The 18,252-nt window shown below is 41.6% G+C and overlaps 1 protein-coding gene across 4 annotated transcripts in view; it reads left to right on the top strand.

Moving 5' to 3' along the window:
• Positions 1-18,252, top strand: part of LOC128666513 (RNA-binding protein 6) — a 206,186-nt gene that overhangs the window by 49,656 nt on the left and 138,278 nt on the right. For all 4 annotated transcript variants that reach the window (XM_053721153.1, XM_053721156.1, XM_053721157.1 and 1 more), the window contains exons 8-9: positions 691-751; positions 1,051-1,236. In XM_053721153.1, the coding sequence (XP_053577128.1) occupies positions 691-751; positions 1,051-1,236 (247 nt within the window). The remainder of the gene's footprint in view (positions 1-690; positions 752-1,050; positions 1,237-18,252) is intronic.

An 18,252-nucleotide genomic window follows, 5' to 3' on the forward strand; every position in this document is an offset into this window, starting at 1 on the left:
ATCAATTACAATGGGCTGAGCTTATAGAAATAAGATCTTCTTGTGTTATTACTTTCTATAAACACAAATGCGTCCCTATCTTATTCCTATCTACATGTCAAAGCCCAATTCATATTGAAGTATGTTCCTGTCTACAAGGGAATGGAAATCCTTCATCCCATTTGTCTAGATTAATCTCCAACTTTACATTGATTTACCATTAAAAAATAAATTAAAAAAAAATCCTAATTTTAAGGGACACTCAAGTCAAAATTAAACTTTCATGATTCAGATAGAGCACTCAATTGTAAACCTTTTTCTAATTTATTTTCTTTAACAAAATGTACACAGTCTTTTTATATTTACACTTTTTTTTAGTCACCATCTCTTACTGAGCACGTGCAAGAATTCACAGAATATACGTATATGCATTTGTGATTGGCTGATGAATGGCACATGATTCAGGAGTAGAGGAAATAGACAGAACTTTGAAATTTCTCAGAAAAATATTTACTACTCATTTGAAGTTCAGATTGTGCTATTGCATTGTCTTTTTTTTATCATGTATTTATGTAAATCTACTGTATTTACTGGTTCTTTAAATCATTGTTATAATTGAAACTAAATGGATTCTTAGGATATTGGTGTGTGTGTGGGGGGAGGGGTTATAGCAAGGTATATTGTGTTTTATTTGTGTATTGTTTTTTTCAGTGCAAGGTTTTTAATGTGCTGTCTCAAGAAAGATGCTGGCAGTGCAGTGCTCTGAGGGCAGGTGAGTGCTTACTTGTAATTACAAATTCATTGTCTATCTCCCTATACATAGTCATTTGCCACAGTTCCAATCATTTGTCCTTTCAATACAGTCACTGAATTAATGTGATTTGCTCACATTTCTTGTATTCACTGCCCCATTCACTCTTGTTCTAGTAAATAGAATCCTTTACTCTTCCAGGCTAACCTCAGTCGTGGTTCACTTTGATAGTGACTTCAAAACAATTTCACATTGTAGGACTCATTTTATTATATTAGCTGTTTATCCATTTTGGTGTCTTTAAATTTCTCCCATTTTAGGATCTGACCTTCTTGTGGGTAGAAATATTCAAAAGGAATCAAGAAGCCCCCATGGCAAGAAAAACAAAGACAATCGTAGCACTGCCTCAACATCCTCCAGGACAGAGAGCTCTTCTGAAAGTAGGAGGAGCCCACAAGACAAGGGTCAGACAAATAAAGGGCAGCAACCTGGTGTCAAAGTCACAAGTAAGTTAAATCTGTTTTATATAGCAATGGGGAATACAAAATTTAAAGGGACATTATACACATTTTTTCTTTGCATAAATGTTTTGTAGATCTATTTATATAGCCCATACAGTTTTTTTTTAAATCTATAGTTTTGCTTATTTTTAAATAACAATTCTTAGTTTTTTAGACTCCTAACCAAGCCCTAAAGTTTTATGAGAATACTGTCAGCTACCTTCTCCAGCTTGCTCCTGTTTGTGTAAAGGGTCTTTTCATATGCAAAAGAAGGGGGAGGGCAGTGTGCTTTCTAGTTACCTTTTCAACAGAGCTAAACTGAGTGCTTCTAAGTAAGTTTTTAAACAGTTTTATACTGGATTTTTATATCATTCTTTATAGTAGTATCTATTACATGCAGTTATATGAAAATGAGTGTATACTGTCCCTTTTAATGTATTAAAACTTCTTTTTTTCCACCCTGCTCTAAAGGCATGTCTTTATTAAATGGATATGAAACCCCAAATTTTTCTTTCATGAATTGGAGTATACAATTTTAAACAACTTTTCAATTTACTCCTATTATCAAATTTTGGTCGTTTACTTCTTATCCTTTGTTGAAAAGCAGGAATGTAAGCTCAGGCGTGTGCACCTGTCTGAAGCACTATATGGCAGCAGTTTTACACCAATGTTATAAATTAGCAAGAGCTCTAGATGGCAGCACTATTTCCTGTCATGTAGTGCTCAAAATGTGCATGCCACCTATCTAGATATCTCTTCAGAAAAGAATAACATCAGTTATAAGCAAACTTGATAGAAGAAAATTGGAAACTTTTTTTAAATTGTATTCTCTGTCTGAATTAAACAATTTTGGGTTTCATGTCCCTTTAACCTTTTTATTTCTTTAAAGGGACACTTAAGTCAAAATTATCTTTTATGATTCAGAAAGATCATGCAGTTTTAAGACACTTTAAAATTGAATTCCATAATCAAATTTTGCAGTCTTTTTATATTTACTCTTTTGAGGGAACTAGATCCTACTGAGCATGTGCATAAGCTCACAGGGTATACGTATACAAGTCTGTGATTGGCTGATATCTGTCACATGATACAAAGGGCTGGAGAAAAAATTAAATTGTCAGAAAAAAAACAAGATTTATGCTTACTTGTTAAATTACTAGTGGGAATATCACTCCTGGCCAGCAGGAGGAGGCTAAGAGTCACTACCCTACCCATAATCCCCAGCCATTCGACCAAATGGAAATGGAAAAAGAATAACACAAAGGTGTAGCGTTGCCTGAGCTTTAGTCAAAAGTAACTGTCTTAATAAAGGGTGTGGTCATAGACTCTCCATATCTGGAAAGAATGAAATTTATCAGGTAAGCATACATTTTTGTTTTCTTTCCTAAGATATGGAGAATCCACGGTGTCATTAAATTACTATTGGGAACCAATACCCAAGCTAGAGGACACAGAATGAACAGGAAGGAAGAACAAGACAAGCAGACCTAAACAGAAGGCACCACCGCTTGAAGAACCTTTCTCCCAAAAGAAGCCTCTGCCGAGGCAAAAGTATCAAATGTGGAGAAAGTATGCAGAGAGGACCAAGTTGCAGCCTTGCAAAGCTGTTCCACAGAAGCTTCATCTTTGAAAGCCCAAGAAGAGGAGAGAGCCCTAGTGGAATGAGCTGTAATTCTCTCAGGAGGCTGCTGCCCAGCAGTCTCATAAGCAAAACGAATCATACTTCTCAACCAGAGGGAAAGAGAAGTAGAAGTAGCCCTCTGACCCTTACGCTTTCCTGAGAAACAAACAGGGCAGAAGACTGGCGAAAATCCTTAGTCGCCTGTAGGTAGAATTTTAGAGCACGCACAACATCCAAGTTGTGCAAAAGACGTTCTTTATGAGGAGGAGGATTGGGACAGAGAGAAGGAACAACAATTTCTTGATTAATATTTCTATCCGAAACTACTTAAGGAAAAAAACAATTTAGTACGAAGAACCGCCTTATCCGCATGAAAGATAAAGTAGGGCGAATCACACTGCAAAGCCGAAAGTTCTGAAACTCTCCAAGCAGAAGAGATGGCAATAAGAAACAAAACCTTCCAAGGTAGCAACTTAAAATCTATGGAATGCATTGGCTCAAACGGAGCCTGCTTCAAAACTTTAAGAACAAGATTAAGGCTACGAAGAGGAGCAACAGGTTAAAACACAGGCCTGATTTTGACCAGGGCCTGACAAAAAAAATTTGAACATCTGGCACATCCGCCAGACGCTTGTGTAACAAAATAGATAATGCAGAAATCTGACCTTTCAGAGAACTGACTGACAACCCTTTCTCCAGACCTTCCTGGAGAAAAGACAAAATTCTAGGAATCCTGACCCTACTCCAAGAGTAGCCCTTAGATACACACCTATAAAGGTATTTACGCCATACCTTATGGTAAATTTTTCGAGTAACAGGCTTGTGAGCCTGGATAATGATCTCAATGATCGACTCAGAAAATCCACGCTTAGACAGAACTAAGCATTCAATCTCCAAGCAGTCAGCTTCAGAGAAGCGAGATTTAGATGGAGGAATGCACCCTGAGGGTTAACCTGGAGAACACCTCCGGATGGAGAGCCCACTCCCCGGGATGAAATGTCTGTCTGCTCAGGAAATCTGCTTCCTAGTTGTCCACTCCAGGAATGTGGATGGTAGACAACAATTGTGAGCTTCCGCCCACTGAATAATCCGTGCCACCTCCTTCATGGCTAAGGAACTCGGAGTTCCTCCCTTGTGGTTGATGTAAGCCACTGAAGTGATGTCCGACTGAAACCTGATAAACTGGGCTAAAGACAATTGAAGCCAAGACATCAAGCCCAGGTAAGAGGCTTTTGACGTTTGTTGTTCAGGAGTGGCTTGACAAGAGGAATACAAAATTTGAAGCCCATGTCCAGGATCCGTCTCTGTGTGGTGGCTCTTGTGAAAGTCCCCAACACTTTTGAATGGCCTTTTCCTGACAATCCTCTCCAGGCTGCGGTCATCTCTGCGGCTTGTGCACCTTTTTCTTCCACACTTTTCCACATAACTTTCTATTAATGTGCTTTGATACAGCACTTTGGGAACATCCAACTTTTTTTGCAATTACCTTTTGAGGCTTTCCCTCCTTATGGAGGGTGTCAATGATGGTTTTATGCACAACTGTCAGGTCAGCAGTCTTTCCCATGATTGTGATTCCTACTTAACCAGACTGAGACCATTTAAAGGCTCAGGAACCCTTTGCAGGTGTTATGGCTTAATTAGCTAATTAGACTGGGACACTTTGAGCCTAGAATATTGCACCTTTTCACAATATTCTAATTTTCTGAGATTGTGGATTTGGGGTTTTCATGAGCTGTAAGCCATAATCATCACAATTATGACAAATCACGGCTTAAACTATCTTACTTTGCTTGTAATGAGTCTATCTCATATATTAGTTTCACCTTTTAAGTTGCATTAGTGAAATAAATGAACTTTTGCACAATATTCAAATTTTTCGAGTTTCACCTGTAGTGCTGCAGACACTTGGACACTCTTGATCTTTCCTGCTTTTTAACAAAGGACAACAAGAAAAATAGAAAAAAGTAAATTGGAAAATGGTTTAAAATTGTATGCTCTGACTCATAAAAGACAATTTTGGGGTTTTATGTCCTTTTCTCCAACATAGGTGTGTCCGGTCCACGGCGTCATCCTTACTTGTGGGATATTCTCTTCCCCAACAGGAAATGGCAAAGAGCCCAGCAAAGCTGGTCACATGATCCCTCCTAGGCTCCGCCTTCCTCAGTCATTCTCTTTGCCGTTGTACAGGCAACATCTCCACGGAGATGGCTTAGAGTTTTTTGGTGTTTAAATGTAGTTTTTATTCTTCAATCAAGAGTTTGTTATTTTAAAATAGTGCTGGTATGTACTATTTACTCTGAAACAGGAAAGAGATGAAGATTTCTGTTTGTAAGAGGAAAATGATTTTAGCAACCGTTACTAAAATCGATGGCTGTTTCCACACAGGACTGTTGAGAGGAATTAACTTCAGTTGGGGGAAACAGTGAGCAGACTTTTGCTGCTTGAGGTATGACACATTTCTAACAAGACTCGGTAATGCTGGAAGCTGTCATTTTCCCTATGGGAACCGGTAAGCCATTTTCTTAGTTTAAGTAAAAGAATAGAGGGCTTCATTAGGGCTTAAAAAACTGGTAGACATTTTTCTGGGCTAAAACGATTACTTTACTAAGTATATTTGGCAGATTATTACTTTTAATAGTTGTTAAATCTTGGGGATTGTTTTAATAAAAACGGCAGGCACTGTATTGGACACCTTTTTCACTGGGGGCCTTTTCTAGTCATAGACAGAGCCTCATTTTCGCGCCTCTAATGCGCAGTTGTTTTTGGAAAGCATGGCATGCAGATGCATGTGTGAGGAGCTAAGAACCACTGAAAAAGCTTATAGAAGGCATCATTTGGTATCATATTCCCCTCTGAGCTTGGTTGGGTCTCAGCAAAGCAGATACCTGGGACTGTATAGGGGTTAAATGTAAAAACGGCTCTGGTTCCGTTATTTTAAGGGTTAAAGCTTTCAAATTTGGTGTGCAATACTTTTACGGCTTTAAGTTACTGTGGTGAAATTTTGGTGAAATTTGAACAATTCCTTCATACTTTTTCACATATTCAGTAATAAAGTGTGTTCAGTTTGAAATTTAAAGGGACAGTAACGGTTTTATTGTAAAACGTTTTTTGTGCTTTGTTGACAAGTTTAAGCCTGTTTAACATGTCTGAACCATCAGATAACGATGTTCTATATGTATGAAAGCCAATGTGTCTCCCCATTTAAATATATGTGATATATTTGTGTCATAATGTCCAAACAAAGTAGGGATTATAATGCCATAGATATGATATTGCCCAAGATGATTCCTCTAATGAGGGGAGTAAGCATGGTACTGCATCATCCCCTTCTGTGTCTACACCAGTTTTGCCCACACAAGAGGCCCCTAGTACATCTAGTGCGCCAATACTTATTACCATACAACAATTAATGGCTGTAATGGATAATTCTATTGCATGCATTTTTTTCCAAAATGCCTACTTATCAGAGAAAGCGTGATTGCTCTGTTTTAAACACTGAAGAGCAAGAGGACGCTGATGATATCTGTTCTGACATACCCTCACACCTATCTGAAGGGGCCAGGAGGGAGGTTTTGTCTGAGGGAGAAATTTCAGATTCAGGGAAAATTTCTCAACAAGCAGAACCTGATATTGGAACTTTTAAATTTAAATTTCAACATCTCCACGCACTACTTAAGGAGGTATTATCTACTCTGGATGATTGTGACAATTTGGTCATTCCAGAGAAATTAGGTAAGATGGACAAGTTCCTAGAGGTTCCGGTGCCCCCCGATGTTTTTCCTATACCCAAGCGGGTGGCGGACATAGTAAATAAGGAGTGGGAAAGGCCCGGCATACCTTTTGTCCTCCCCCTATATTTAAGAAATTAGTTCCTATAGTCGACCCCAGAAAGGACTTATAGCATACAGTCCCCAAGGTCGAGGGGGCGGTTTCTACTCGGTTTCTATTCCTATAGAAGATAGTTGTGTTTTCAAGATCCTATGGATTAAAGGTTAGAGGGTTTGCTTAAAAAGATGTTTGTTCAGCAAGGTTACCTTCTACAACCAATTTCATGCATTGTTCCTGTCACTACAGCTGCGTGTTTCTGGTTCGAAGAACTAGAAAAGTCGCTCAATAAAGAATCTTCGTACGAGGAGGTTTTGGACAGAGTTCAAGCTCTTAAATTGGCTAACTCTTTTATTTTAGATGCCGCTTTGCAATTAGCTAGATTAGCGGCGAATAATTCAGGGTTTGCTATCGTGGCGCGCAGAGCGCTTTTGCTTAACATCCCTTTCAAGGGTAAAACACTGTTTGGCCCTGACTTGAAAGAGATTATTTCAGACATCTCTGGGGGAAAGGGCCACGCCCTTCCTCTGGATAGGTCTTTTAAGGCTAAAAAGAAGCCAAATTTTCGTCCCTTTCGCAGAAACGGACCAGCCTCAAATTCTACACCCTCTAAGCAAGAGGGTAATACTTCTCAAACCAAGCCAGCCTGGAGGCCGATGCAAGGCTGGAACAAGGGTAAGCAGGCCAAGTCACCTGCCACTGCTACCAAAACAGCATGAAGTGTTGGCCCCCGATCTGGGAAGGATCTGGTGGGGGGCAGACTTTCTCTCTTTGCTCAGGCTGGGGCAAGAGATGTTCAGGATCCTTGGGCGCTAGAAATAGTTTCTCAAGGTTATCTCCTGGAATTCAGGGAACTACCCCCAAGGGGAAGGTTCCACGGGTCTCAATTATCTTCGAACAGGCATTCTTACACTGTGTAGAAGACCTGTTAAGCATGGGAGTGATTCATCCTGTTCCATTAGGAGGACAAGGGATGGGTTTTTACTCTAACCTGTTCATAATTCCCAAAAAAGAGGGAACATTCAGACCTATTCTAGATCTCAAGATTCTAAACAAGTTTCTAAGGGTTTCATCATTCAAAATGGAAACCATTCGAACGATCCTTCCTACCATCCATGAAGGTCAATTCATGACCACGGTGGACTTAAAGGATGCGTACCTACGTATTCCTATCCACAAGGAACATTTTCGGTTCCTAAGGTTCGCCTTTCTGGACAAGCATTACCTGTGGCACTTCCATTCGGATTAGCCACTGCTCCAAGGATTTTCACAAGGGTACTAGGGTCCCTTCTAGCGGTGCTAAGACCAAGGGGCATTGCAGTAGTACCTTACTTGGACGACATCCTGATTCACGTGTCGTCTCTGTCAAAAGCAAGGGCTCATACGGACATTGTCCTAGCCTTTCTCAGATCTCACAGGTGGAAAGTGAACATAGAAAAAAGTTCTCTGTCCCCGTCAACAAGAGTTCCCTTCTTGGGAACAATAATAGTTTCCTTAGAAATGAAGGTTTTTCTGACAGAGGCCAGAAAATCAAAACTTCTAAGCTCTTGTCAGGTACTTCATTCTGTTCTTCTTCCTTCCATAGCGCAGTCCATGGAAGTAATAGGGTTGATGGTTGCGGCAATGGACATAGTTCCTTTTGCACGAATTCATCTAAGACCATTGCACCTGGGCATGCTCAGACAGTGGAATGGGGATTATACAGACTTGTCTCTGACGATACAAGTAGATCAAATAACCAGAGATTCACTCCGTTGGTGGCTGACACTGGACAACCTGTCACAGGGAATGAGCTTCCGCAGACCAGAATAGGTCATTGTCACGACCGACGCCAGTCTGGTGGGCTGGGGCGCGGTCTGGGAACCCCTGAAAACTCAGGGTCTATGGTTTCGGGAAGACTCTCTTCTCCCGATAAACATAATGGAACTGAGAGCGATATTCAATGCTCTCAAGGCTTGGCCTCGACTAGCAAAGGCCAAATTCATAAGGTTTCAATCAGTCATCATGACGACTGTTACATATATCAACCATCAGGGGGTAACAAAGAGTTCCCTGGCGATGGAGGAGCATCCGGGGGAGTGGGAACTCCATCTGGAAATCTTTGCCCAAATAACTCAATTATGGGGCATTCCAGACTTGGTTCTGATGGCCTCTCGTCAGAACTTCATGGTCCCTTGTTACGGGTCCAAATCCAGGGATCCCAAGGCGACTCTATTGGATACAATAGTAGCACCTTGGATCTTCAACCTAGCTTATGTATTCCCACCGTTTCCTCTCATTCCCAGGCTGGTAGCCAGGATCAATCTGGAGAGGGCTTCGGTGACCTTGATAGTTCCTGTGTGGCCACGCAGGACTTGGTATGCAGACCTGGTGAATGTGTCATCGGCTCCACCATGGAAGCTGCCTTTGAGACAGGACCTTCTTATTCAGGGTCCATTCGAACATCCGAATCTGGTTTTCCTCCAACTGATTGCTTGGAGTTTGAACGCTTGATTTTATCAAAGCGTGGGTTTTCAGATTCTGTAATAGATACTCTTATTCAGACTAGAAAGCCTGTAACTAGAAAAATTTACCATAATATATGGAAAAAATATATCTGTTGGTGTGAATCTAAAGGATTCCCATGGAACAAGATAAAAATTCCTAAGATTCTTTCCTTTCTACAAGAAGGTTTGGAGAAAGGATTTTCTGCGAGTTCTCTGAAGGGACAGATCTCTGCTTTATCTGTTTTACTTCACAAAAGGCTGGCAGCTGTGCCAGACGTTTAAGCGTTTGTTCAGGCTCTGGTTAGAATCAAGCCTGTTTACAGACCTTTGACTCTTCCCTGGAGTCTTAATCTAGTTCTTTCAGTTCTTCAAGGGGTTCCGTTTGAACCCTTACATTCCATAGATATTAAGTTATTATCTTGGAAAGTTTTGTTTTAGGTTGCAATTTCTTCCGCTAGAAGAGTTTCTGAGTTATCTGCTCTGCAGTGTTCTCCGCCCTATCTGGTCCATGCAGATAAGGTGGTTTTTACGTACTGAGCCTGGTTTTCTTCCGAAGGTTGTTTCCAACAAAAATATTAACCAGGAGATAGTTGTACCTTCTTTGTGTCCGAATCCAGTTTCATAGAAGGAACGTTTGTTACACAATTTGGACGTTGTCCGTGCTCTAAAATTCTATTTAGATGCTACAAAGGATTTCAGACAAACATCTTCCTTGTTTGTTGTTTATTCTGGTAAAAGGAGAGGTCAAAAAGCAACTTCTACCTCTCTATCTTTTTGGCTTAAAAGCATCATCAGATTGGCTTATGAGACTGCCGGTCGGCAGCCTCCTGAAAGAATCACAGCTCATTCCACTAGGGCCGTGGCTTCCACATGGGCCTTTAAGAACGAGGCTTCTGTTGATCAGATATGTAAGGCAGCGACTTGGTCTTCACTGCACACTTTTACCAAATTTTACAAATTTGATACTTTTGCTTCTTCTGAGGCTATTTTTGGGAGAAAGGTTTTGCAAACCGTGGTGCCTTCCATCTAGGTGACCTGATTTGCTCCCTCCCATCATCCGTGTCCTAAAGCTTTGGTATTGGTTCCCACAAGTAAGGATGACGCCGTGGACCGGACACACCTATGTTTTCTCCAACATAGGTGTGTCCGGTCCACGGCGTCATCCTTACTTGTGGGATATTCTCTTCCCCAACAGGAAATGGCAAAGAGCCCAGCAAAGCTGGTCACATGATCCCTCCCAGGCTCCGCCTACCCCAGTCATTCTCTTTGCCGTTGTACAGGCAACATCTCCACGGAGATGGCTTAGAGTTTTTTAGTGTTTAACTGTAGTTTTTCATTATTCAATCAAGAGTTTGTTATTTTCAAATAGTGCTGGTACGTACTATTTACTCAGAAACAGAAAAGAGATGAAGAATTCTGTTTGTATGAGGAAAATGATTTTAGCAACCGTAACTAAAATCCATGGCTGTTCCACACAGGACTGTTGAGAGCAATTAACTTCAGTTGGGGGAACAGTTTGCAGTCCTTTGCTGCTTGAGGTATGACACATTCTAACAAGACGATGTAATGCTGGAAGCTGTCATTTTCCCTATGGGATCCGGTAAGCCATGTTTATTACGATTGTAAATAAGGGCTTCACAAGGGCTTATTTAGACTGTAGACTTTTTTTTGGGCTAAATCGATTGATATTAACACTTATTTAGCCTTGAGGAATCATTTATTCTGGGTATTTTGATATAATAATATCGGCAGGCACTGTTTTAGACACCTTATTCTTTAGGGGCTTTCCCAAAGCATAGGCAGAGTCTCATTTTCGCGCCGGTGTTGCGCACTTGTTTTTGAGAGGCATGGCATGCAGTCGCATGTGAGAGGAGCTCTGATACTTATAAAAGACTTCTGAAGGCGTCATTTGGTATCGTATTCCCCTTTGGGTTTGGTTGGGTCTCAGCAAAGCAGATACCAGGGACTGTAAAGGGGTTAAAGCTTAAAACGGCTCCGGTTCCGTTATTTTAAGGGTTAAAGCTTCCAAAATTGGTGTGCAATATTTTCAAGGCTTTAAGACACTGTGGTGAAAGTTTGGTGAATTTTGAACAATTCCTTCATGTTTTTTCGCAATTGCAGTAATAAAGTGTGTTCAGTTTAAAATTTAAAGTGACAGTAACGGTTTTATTTTAAAACGTTTTTTGTACTTTCTTATCAAGTTTATGCCTGTTTAACATGTCTGAACTACCAGATAGACTGTGTTCTGAATGTGGGGAAGCCAGAATTCCTATTCATTTAAATAAATGTGATTTATGTGATAATGACAATGATGCCCAAGATGATTCCTCAAGTGAGGGGAGTAAGCATGGTACTGCATCATTCCCTCCTTCGTCTACACGAGTCTTGCCCACTCAGGAGACCCCTAGTACATCTAGCGCGCCAATACTCCTTACTATGCAACAATTAACGGCTGTAATGGATAATTCTGTCAAAAACATTTTAGCCAAAATGAACCCTTGTCAGCGTAAGCGTGGATGCTCTGTTTTAGTTACTGAAGAGCATGACGACGCTGATATTAATATCTCTGAAGGGCCCCTAACCCAATCTGAGGGGGCCAGGGAGGTTTTGTCTGAGGGAGAAATTACTGATTTAGGGAACATTTCTCAGCAGGCTGAATCTGATGTGATTACATTTAAATTTAAATTGGAACATCTCCGCATTTTGCTTAAGGAGGTATTATCCACTCTGGATGATTGTGAAAATTTGGTCATCCCAGAGAAACTATGTAAAATGGACAAGTTCCTAGAGGTGCCGGGGCTCCCAGAAGCTTTTCCTATACCCAAGCGGGTGGCGGACATTGTTAATAAAGAATGGGAAAGGCCCGGTATTCCTTTCGTCCCTCCCCCCATATTTAAAAAATTGTTTCCTATGGTCGACCCCAGAAAGGACTTATGGCAGTCAGTCCCCAAGGTCGAGGGAGCGGTTTCTACTTTAAACAAACGCACCACTATTCCCATAGAGGATAGTTGTGCTTTCAAAGATCCTATGGATAAAAAATTAGAAGGTTTGCTTAAAAAGATGTTTGTTCAGCAGGGTTACCTTCTACAACCCATTTCATGCATTGTCCCTGTCACTACAGCCGCATATTTCTGGTTTGATGAACTGATTAAGGTGCTCGATAGTGACTCTCCTCCTTATGAGGAGATTATGGACAGAATCAATGCTCTCAAATTGGCTAATTCTTTCACTCTAGACGCCTCTTTGCAATTGGCTAAGTTAGCGGCTAAGAATTCTGGGTTTGCTATTGTGGCGCGCAGAGCGCTTTGGTTGAAATCTTGGTCGGCTGATGCGTCTTCCAAGAACAAGCTACTAAACATTCCTTTCAAGGGGAAAACGCTGTTTGGTCCTGACTTGAAAGAGATTATCTCTGATATCACTGGGGGTAAGGGCCACGCCCTTCCTCAGGATCGGCCTTTCAAGGCAAAAAATAGACCTAATTTTCGTCCCTTTCGTAAAAACGGACCAGCCCAAGGTGCTACGTCCTCTAAGCAAGAGGGTAATACTTCTCAGGCCAAGCCAGCTTGGAGACCAATGCAAGGCTGGAACAAGGGAAAGCAGGCCAAGAAACCTGCCACTGCTTCCAAGACAGCATGAAATATTGGCCCCCGATCCGGGACCGGATCTGGTGGGGGGCAGACTCTCTCTCTTCGCTCAGGCTTGGGCAAGAGATGTTCTGGATCCTTGGGCGCTAGAAATAGTCTCCCAGGGTTATCTTCTGGAATTCAAGGGACTTCCCCCAAGGGGGAGGTTCCACAGGTCTCAGTTGTCTTCAGACCACATAAAAAGACAGGCGTTCTTACATTGTGTAGAAGACCTGTTAAAAATGGGAGTGATTCATCCTGTTCCATTAAGAGAACAAGGGATGGGGTTCTACTCCAATCTGTTCATAGTTCCCAAAAAAGAGGGAACGTTCAGACCAATCCTAGATCTCAAGATCTTAAACAAATTTCTCAAGGTCCCATCGTTCAAGATGGAAACCATTCGAACTATCCTTCCTTCCATCCAGGAAGGTCAATTCATGACCACGGTGGATTTAAAGGATGCGTATCTACATATTCCTATCCACAAGGAACATCATCGGTTCCTAAGGTTTGCATTCCTGGACAAACATTACCAGTTCGTGGCGCTTCCTTTCGGATTAGCCACTGCTCCAAGGATTTTCACAAAGGTACTAGGGTCCCTTCTAGCGGTGCTAAGACCAAGGGGCATTGCAGTAGTACCCTACCTGGACGACATTCTGATTCAAGCGTCGTCCCTCCCTCGAGCAAAGGCTCACACGGACATCGTCCTGGCCTTTCTCAGATCTCACGGCTGGAAAGTGAACGTGGAAAAGAGTTCTCTATCCCCGTCAACAAGGGTTCCCTTCTTGGGAACAATTATAGATTCCTCAGAAATGAGGATTTTTCTAACAGAGGCCAGAATAACAAAGCTTCTGGACTCTTGTCGGATACTTCATTCCGTTCCTCTTCCTACTTGTCTCCAAAGATACAAGTAAATCAGAGGACCAGAGACTCACTCCGTTGGTGGCTGTCCCTGGACAACCTGTCACAAGGGATGACATTCCGCAGACCAGAGTGGGTCATTGTCACGACCGACGCCAGTCTGACGGGCTGGGGCGCGGTCTGGGGATCCCTGAAAGCTCAGGGTCTTTGGTCTCGGGAAGAATCTCTTCTACCGATAAATATTCTGGAACTGAGAGCGATATTCAATGCTCTCAAGGCTTGGCCTCAGCTAGCGAGGACCAAGTTCATACGGTTTCAATCAGACAACATGACGACTGTTGCGTACATCAACCATCAGGGGGGAACAAGGAGTTCCCTAGCGATGGAGGAAGTGACCAAGATTGTTCTATGGGCGGAGTCTCACTCCTGCCACCTGTCTGCTATCCACATCCCGGGAGTGGAAAATTGGGAAGCGGATTTTCTGAGTCGTCAGACATTGCATCCGGGGGAGTGGGAACTCCATCCGGAAATCTTTGCCCTAGTCACTCAGCTGTGGGGCATTCCAGACATGGATCTAATGGCCTCTCGTCAGAACTTCAAAGTTCCCTGTTACGGGTCCAGATCCAGGGATCCCAAGGCGGCTCTAGTGGATGCACTAGTAGCACCTTGGACCTTCAAACTAGCTTATGTGTTTCCGCCGTTTCCTCTCATTCCCAGGCTGGTAGCCAGGATCAATCAGGAGAGGGCGTCGGTGATCTTGATAGCTCCTGCGTGGCCACGCAGGACTTGGTATGCAGATCTGGTGAATATGTCATCGGCTCCACCTTGGAAGCTACCTTTGAGACGAGACCTTCTTGTTCAGGGTCCGTTCGAACATCCGAATCTGGTTTCACTCCAGCTGACTGCCTGGAGATTGAACGCTTGATTTTATCGAAGCGAGGTTTCTCAGATTCTGTTATCGATACTCTTGTTCAGGCCAGAAAGCCTGTAACTAGAAAGATTTACCACAAAATTTGGAAAAAATATATCTGTTGGTGTGAATCTAAAGGATTCCCTTGGGACAAGGTTAAGATTCCTAGGATTCTATCCTTCCTTCAAGAAGGATTGGAAAAAGGATTATCGGCAAGTTCCCTGAAGGGACAGATTTCTGCCTTGTCGGTGTTACTTCACAAAAAGCTGGCAGCTGTGCCAGATGTTCAAGCCTTTGTTCAGGCTTTGGTTAGAATTAAGCCTGTTTACAAACCTTTGACTCCTCCTTGGAGTCTCAATTTAGTTCTTTCAGTTCTTCAGGGGGTTCCGTTTGAACCCTTACATTCCGTTGATATTAAGTTATTATCTTGGAAAGTTTTGTTTTTAGTTGCAATTTCTTCTGCTAGAAGAGTTTCAGAATTATCTGCTCTGCAGTGTTCCCCTCCTTATCTGGTGTTCCATGCAGATAAGGTGGTTTTACGTACTAAACCTGGTTTTCTTCCGAAAGTTGTTTCTAACAAAAACATTAACCAGGAGATTATCGTGCCTTCTCTGTGTCCGAAACCAGTTTCAAAGAAGGAACGTTTGTTGCACAATTTGGATGTTGTTCGCGCTCTAAAATTCTATTTAGATGCTACAAAGGATTTTAGACAAACATCTTCCTTGTTTGTTGTTTATTCAGGTAAAAGGAGAGGTCAAAAAGCAACTTCTACCTCTCTCTCTTTTTGGATTAAAAGCATCATCAGATTGGCTTACGAGACTGCCGGACGGCAGCCTCCCGAAAGAATCACAGCTCATTCCACTAGGGCTGTGGCTTCCACATGGGCCTTCAAGAACGAGGCTTCTGTTGATCAGATATGTAGGGCAGCGACTTGGTCTTCACTGCACACTTTTACCAAATTTTACAAGTTTGATACTTTTGCTTCTTCTGAGGCTATTTTTGGGAGAAAGGTTTTGCAAGCCGTGGTGCCTTCCATTTAGGTGACCTGATTTGCTCCCTCCCTTCATCCGTGTCCTAAAGCTTTGGTATTGGTTCCCACAAGTAAGGATGACGCCGTGGACCGGACACACCTATGTTTGAGAAAACAGAATTTATGTTTACCAGATAAATTACTTTCTCCAACGGTGTGTCCGGTCCACGGCCCGCCCTGGTTTTTTTAATCAGGTCTGATAATTTATTTTCTTTAACTACAGTCACCACGGTACCATATGGTTTCTCCTATGCTAATATTCCTCCTTAACGTCGGTCGAATGACTGGGGTAGGCGGAGCCTGGGAGGGATCATGTGACCAGCTTTGCTGGGCTCTTTGCCATTTCCTGTTGGGGAAGAGAATATCCCACAAGTAAGGATGACGCCGTGGACCGGACACACCGTTGGAGAAAGTAATTTATCAGGTAAACATAAATTCTGTTTTCTCCAACGGTGTGTCCGGTCCACGGCCCGCCCTGGTTTTTTAATCAGGTCTGATGATTTATTTTCTTTAACTACAGTCACCACGGTATCATATGATTTCTCCTATGCAAATATTCCTCCTTTACGTCGGTCGAATGACTGGGGAAGGCGGAGCCTAGGAGGGATCATGTGACCAGCTTTGCTGGGCTCTTTGCCATTTCCTGTTGGGGAAGAGAATATCCCACAAGTAAGGATGACGCCGTGGACCGGACACACCGTTGGAGAAAGTAATTTATCAGGTAAACATAAATTCTGTTTTTAAATAAGATAAAAAAGATTTATCCAATAGGGGGTGCTCTATTGAGGGCAATTATCACCCGCAATATAAAGAAAGTTAAAGATGAAATAAAACACACTTTAAAAGTCTATAGTCTAAAAAAATGAAGACTAATCCTGAAGATAAGATCGTCAGCAATGCGGTTTCTCCAACGATCATAGGAAGGTGTAGATCAAAAGAAACTCAAATTGCTATGTCTGGGGAAAAAACAATAGATGGCGCCACATAGTGTATACTGTTTACTATATTCCAAATCAAACTAAAAAATGTTGCTTACTCACAAATGTAGGGCACCAAACTCTAAGTTCAAGGCAAGCAGAGATCTCAACTTCTCTGCTAGTTGTCCAATGGTCCCCACTCCTAATTGCTGTTTTGTTCTTTAAGTAGGTAGTGCGACAGTGCGCTGTTACACCACCAAAACCCTACTGATGTGCTTGCTATATCAATATTGGTACTTTTAAGGGTTGTAGAAGATCATCTCTTTTCAACTGGACCAATCAAACAGACTTTCTACTTAAGTGTAAGAAGCAGGACAAAGTCAGGCAAAATCACTTTTATAAAAAAGGGGACATTTATTAATAATGAAACATCATGCAGCACATTTCACAGTGGCATATTCTAACATAACACTGAAAACATTTATAGGTAATTAAGACAGTGAGTAAGCTGCATTTTGAAGTTAGGTTTGTAATATCCTAGCAAATGAGGATACAGCTGGTGAGCAAATAAGAATTTGGCATACATATGTATGCTCAAGTTATTGGCTTTATCTTCATCTGATGCAGAGTTGGGGGTGTTCAGGAGTGCGACTGACTTACTGATCAACAGTTTTAAAGGAGTACTAAAACATAGTAAAATAAGGAAATTTGTTAATTAAAGGGAGAGTAAACCTTCAGAATAGAATTGCATCTTTCAAAAGAACAGATCTAAACTTTATATTTCATAATTGCATGTTTATTTCTTTTTTAACTGAATGTTCAAAAAACACAATTTTTCTTCATTTGCACTCCCTCCATTTTGCTAATTATGCAAAGCCATTCACGGATGGCTCTATATATATCCCTTGGGAGCGCACACCTCCATTTTAATCCAATGATTCTCTTCTCTGGCTAAAATTTCAGTAGGAGGAGTATTTCTTAACTCTATCAATACACTGCAGAATGGTAGTCACGTGATAGCGAACGGTAGCGTGTTAGAGACGGCTGTTTAGCGCAGTAGCGTTGCGTACATCCTGCACAACCTGTATAACTTAAGTAAATTAAATCCCCGTAGACATACAAGCATATAATGCAGATTTATACTCTTACACAGCGCTTTACATTTATGTTCTCCATTTACTGCAATATGAAATGGAAAGTTCTACACAAACTTTCAGGATTGCCATATACTATGACATGTCTAACTACTATAGTATGTGCTATTAGCTGACTGGAGTGCAGCGCTGTCAGTTTACTAATGGGCGATGCAGGGGCTAATTTTATTACACATGCTTCCTAACAAATTGACATTTGTGTATGTTAGAACCCTAATTGAGCATAGGGACTGGAGCGTGCTTTGCCGATAAAAATTTTAATAGAGCTAATTAGTAAAAAAAAAAATGCTCTGATTGGTCATTACCTTTCTGGAATTTCTGTGACTGTGTGCAGGGACTCTCTGCTACTGAGAGAGAGCGGCATGTTTGCGGTTTGTAAAATAAAGGAAAAATAATATAAGAATTAATATTTGAAAAGATGTATTACTCTAAAGTTGTTAATTACCCAGTCATATGTACAAATGAGTACTGTTTGTTCTTTTCATAAGGTGGTTAGAGTCCACCAGTCATCACGTGTGAATTCCTCTCCTGACCACTAGGAGGAGGCAAGACACCCCAACACACCAGAGCTTGAAATCTTTTCCCATTGATGAGT

The sequence above is a fragment of the Bombina bombina genome, chromosome 7, assembly GCF_027579735.1.
Source record: "Bombina bombina isolate aBomBom1 chromosome 7, aBomBom1.pri, whole genome shotgun sequence".
In the NCBI taxonomy this organism is placed as follows: Eukaryota; Metazoa; Chordata; class Amphibia; order Anura; family Bombinatoridae; genus Bombina; species Bombina bombina.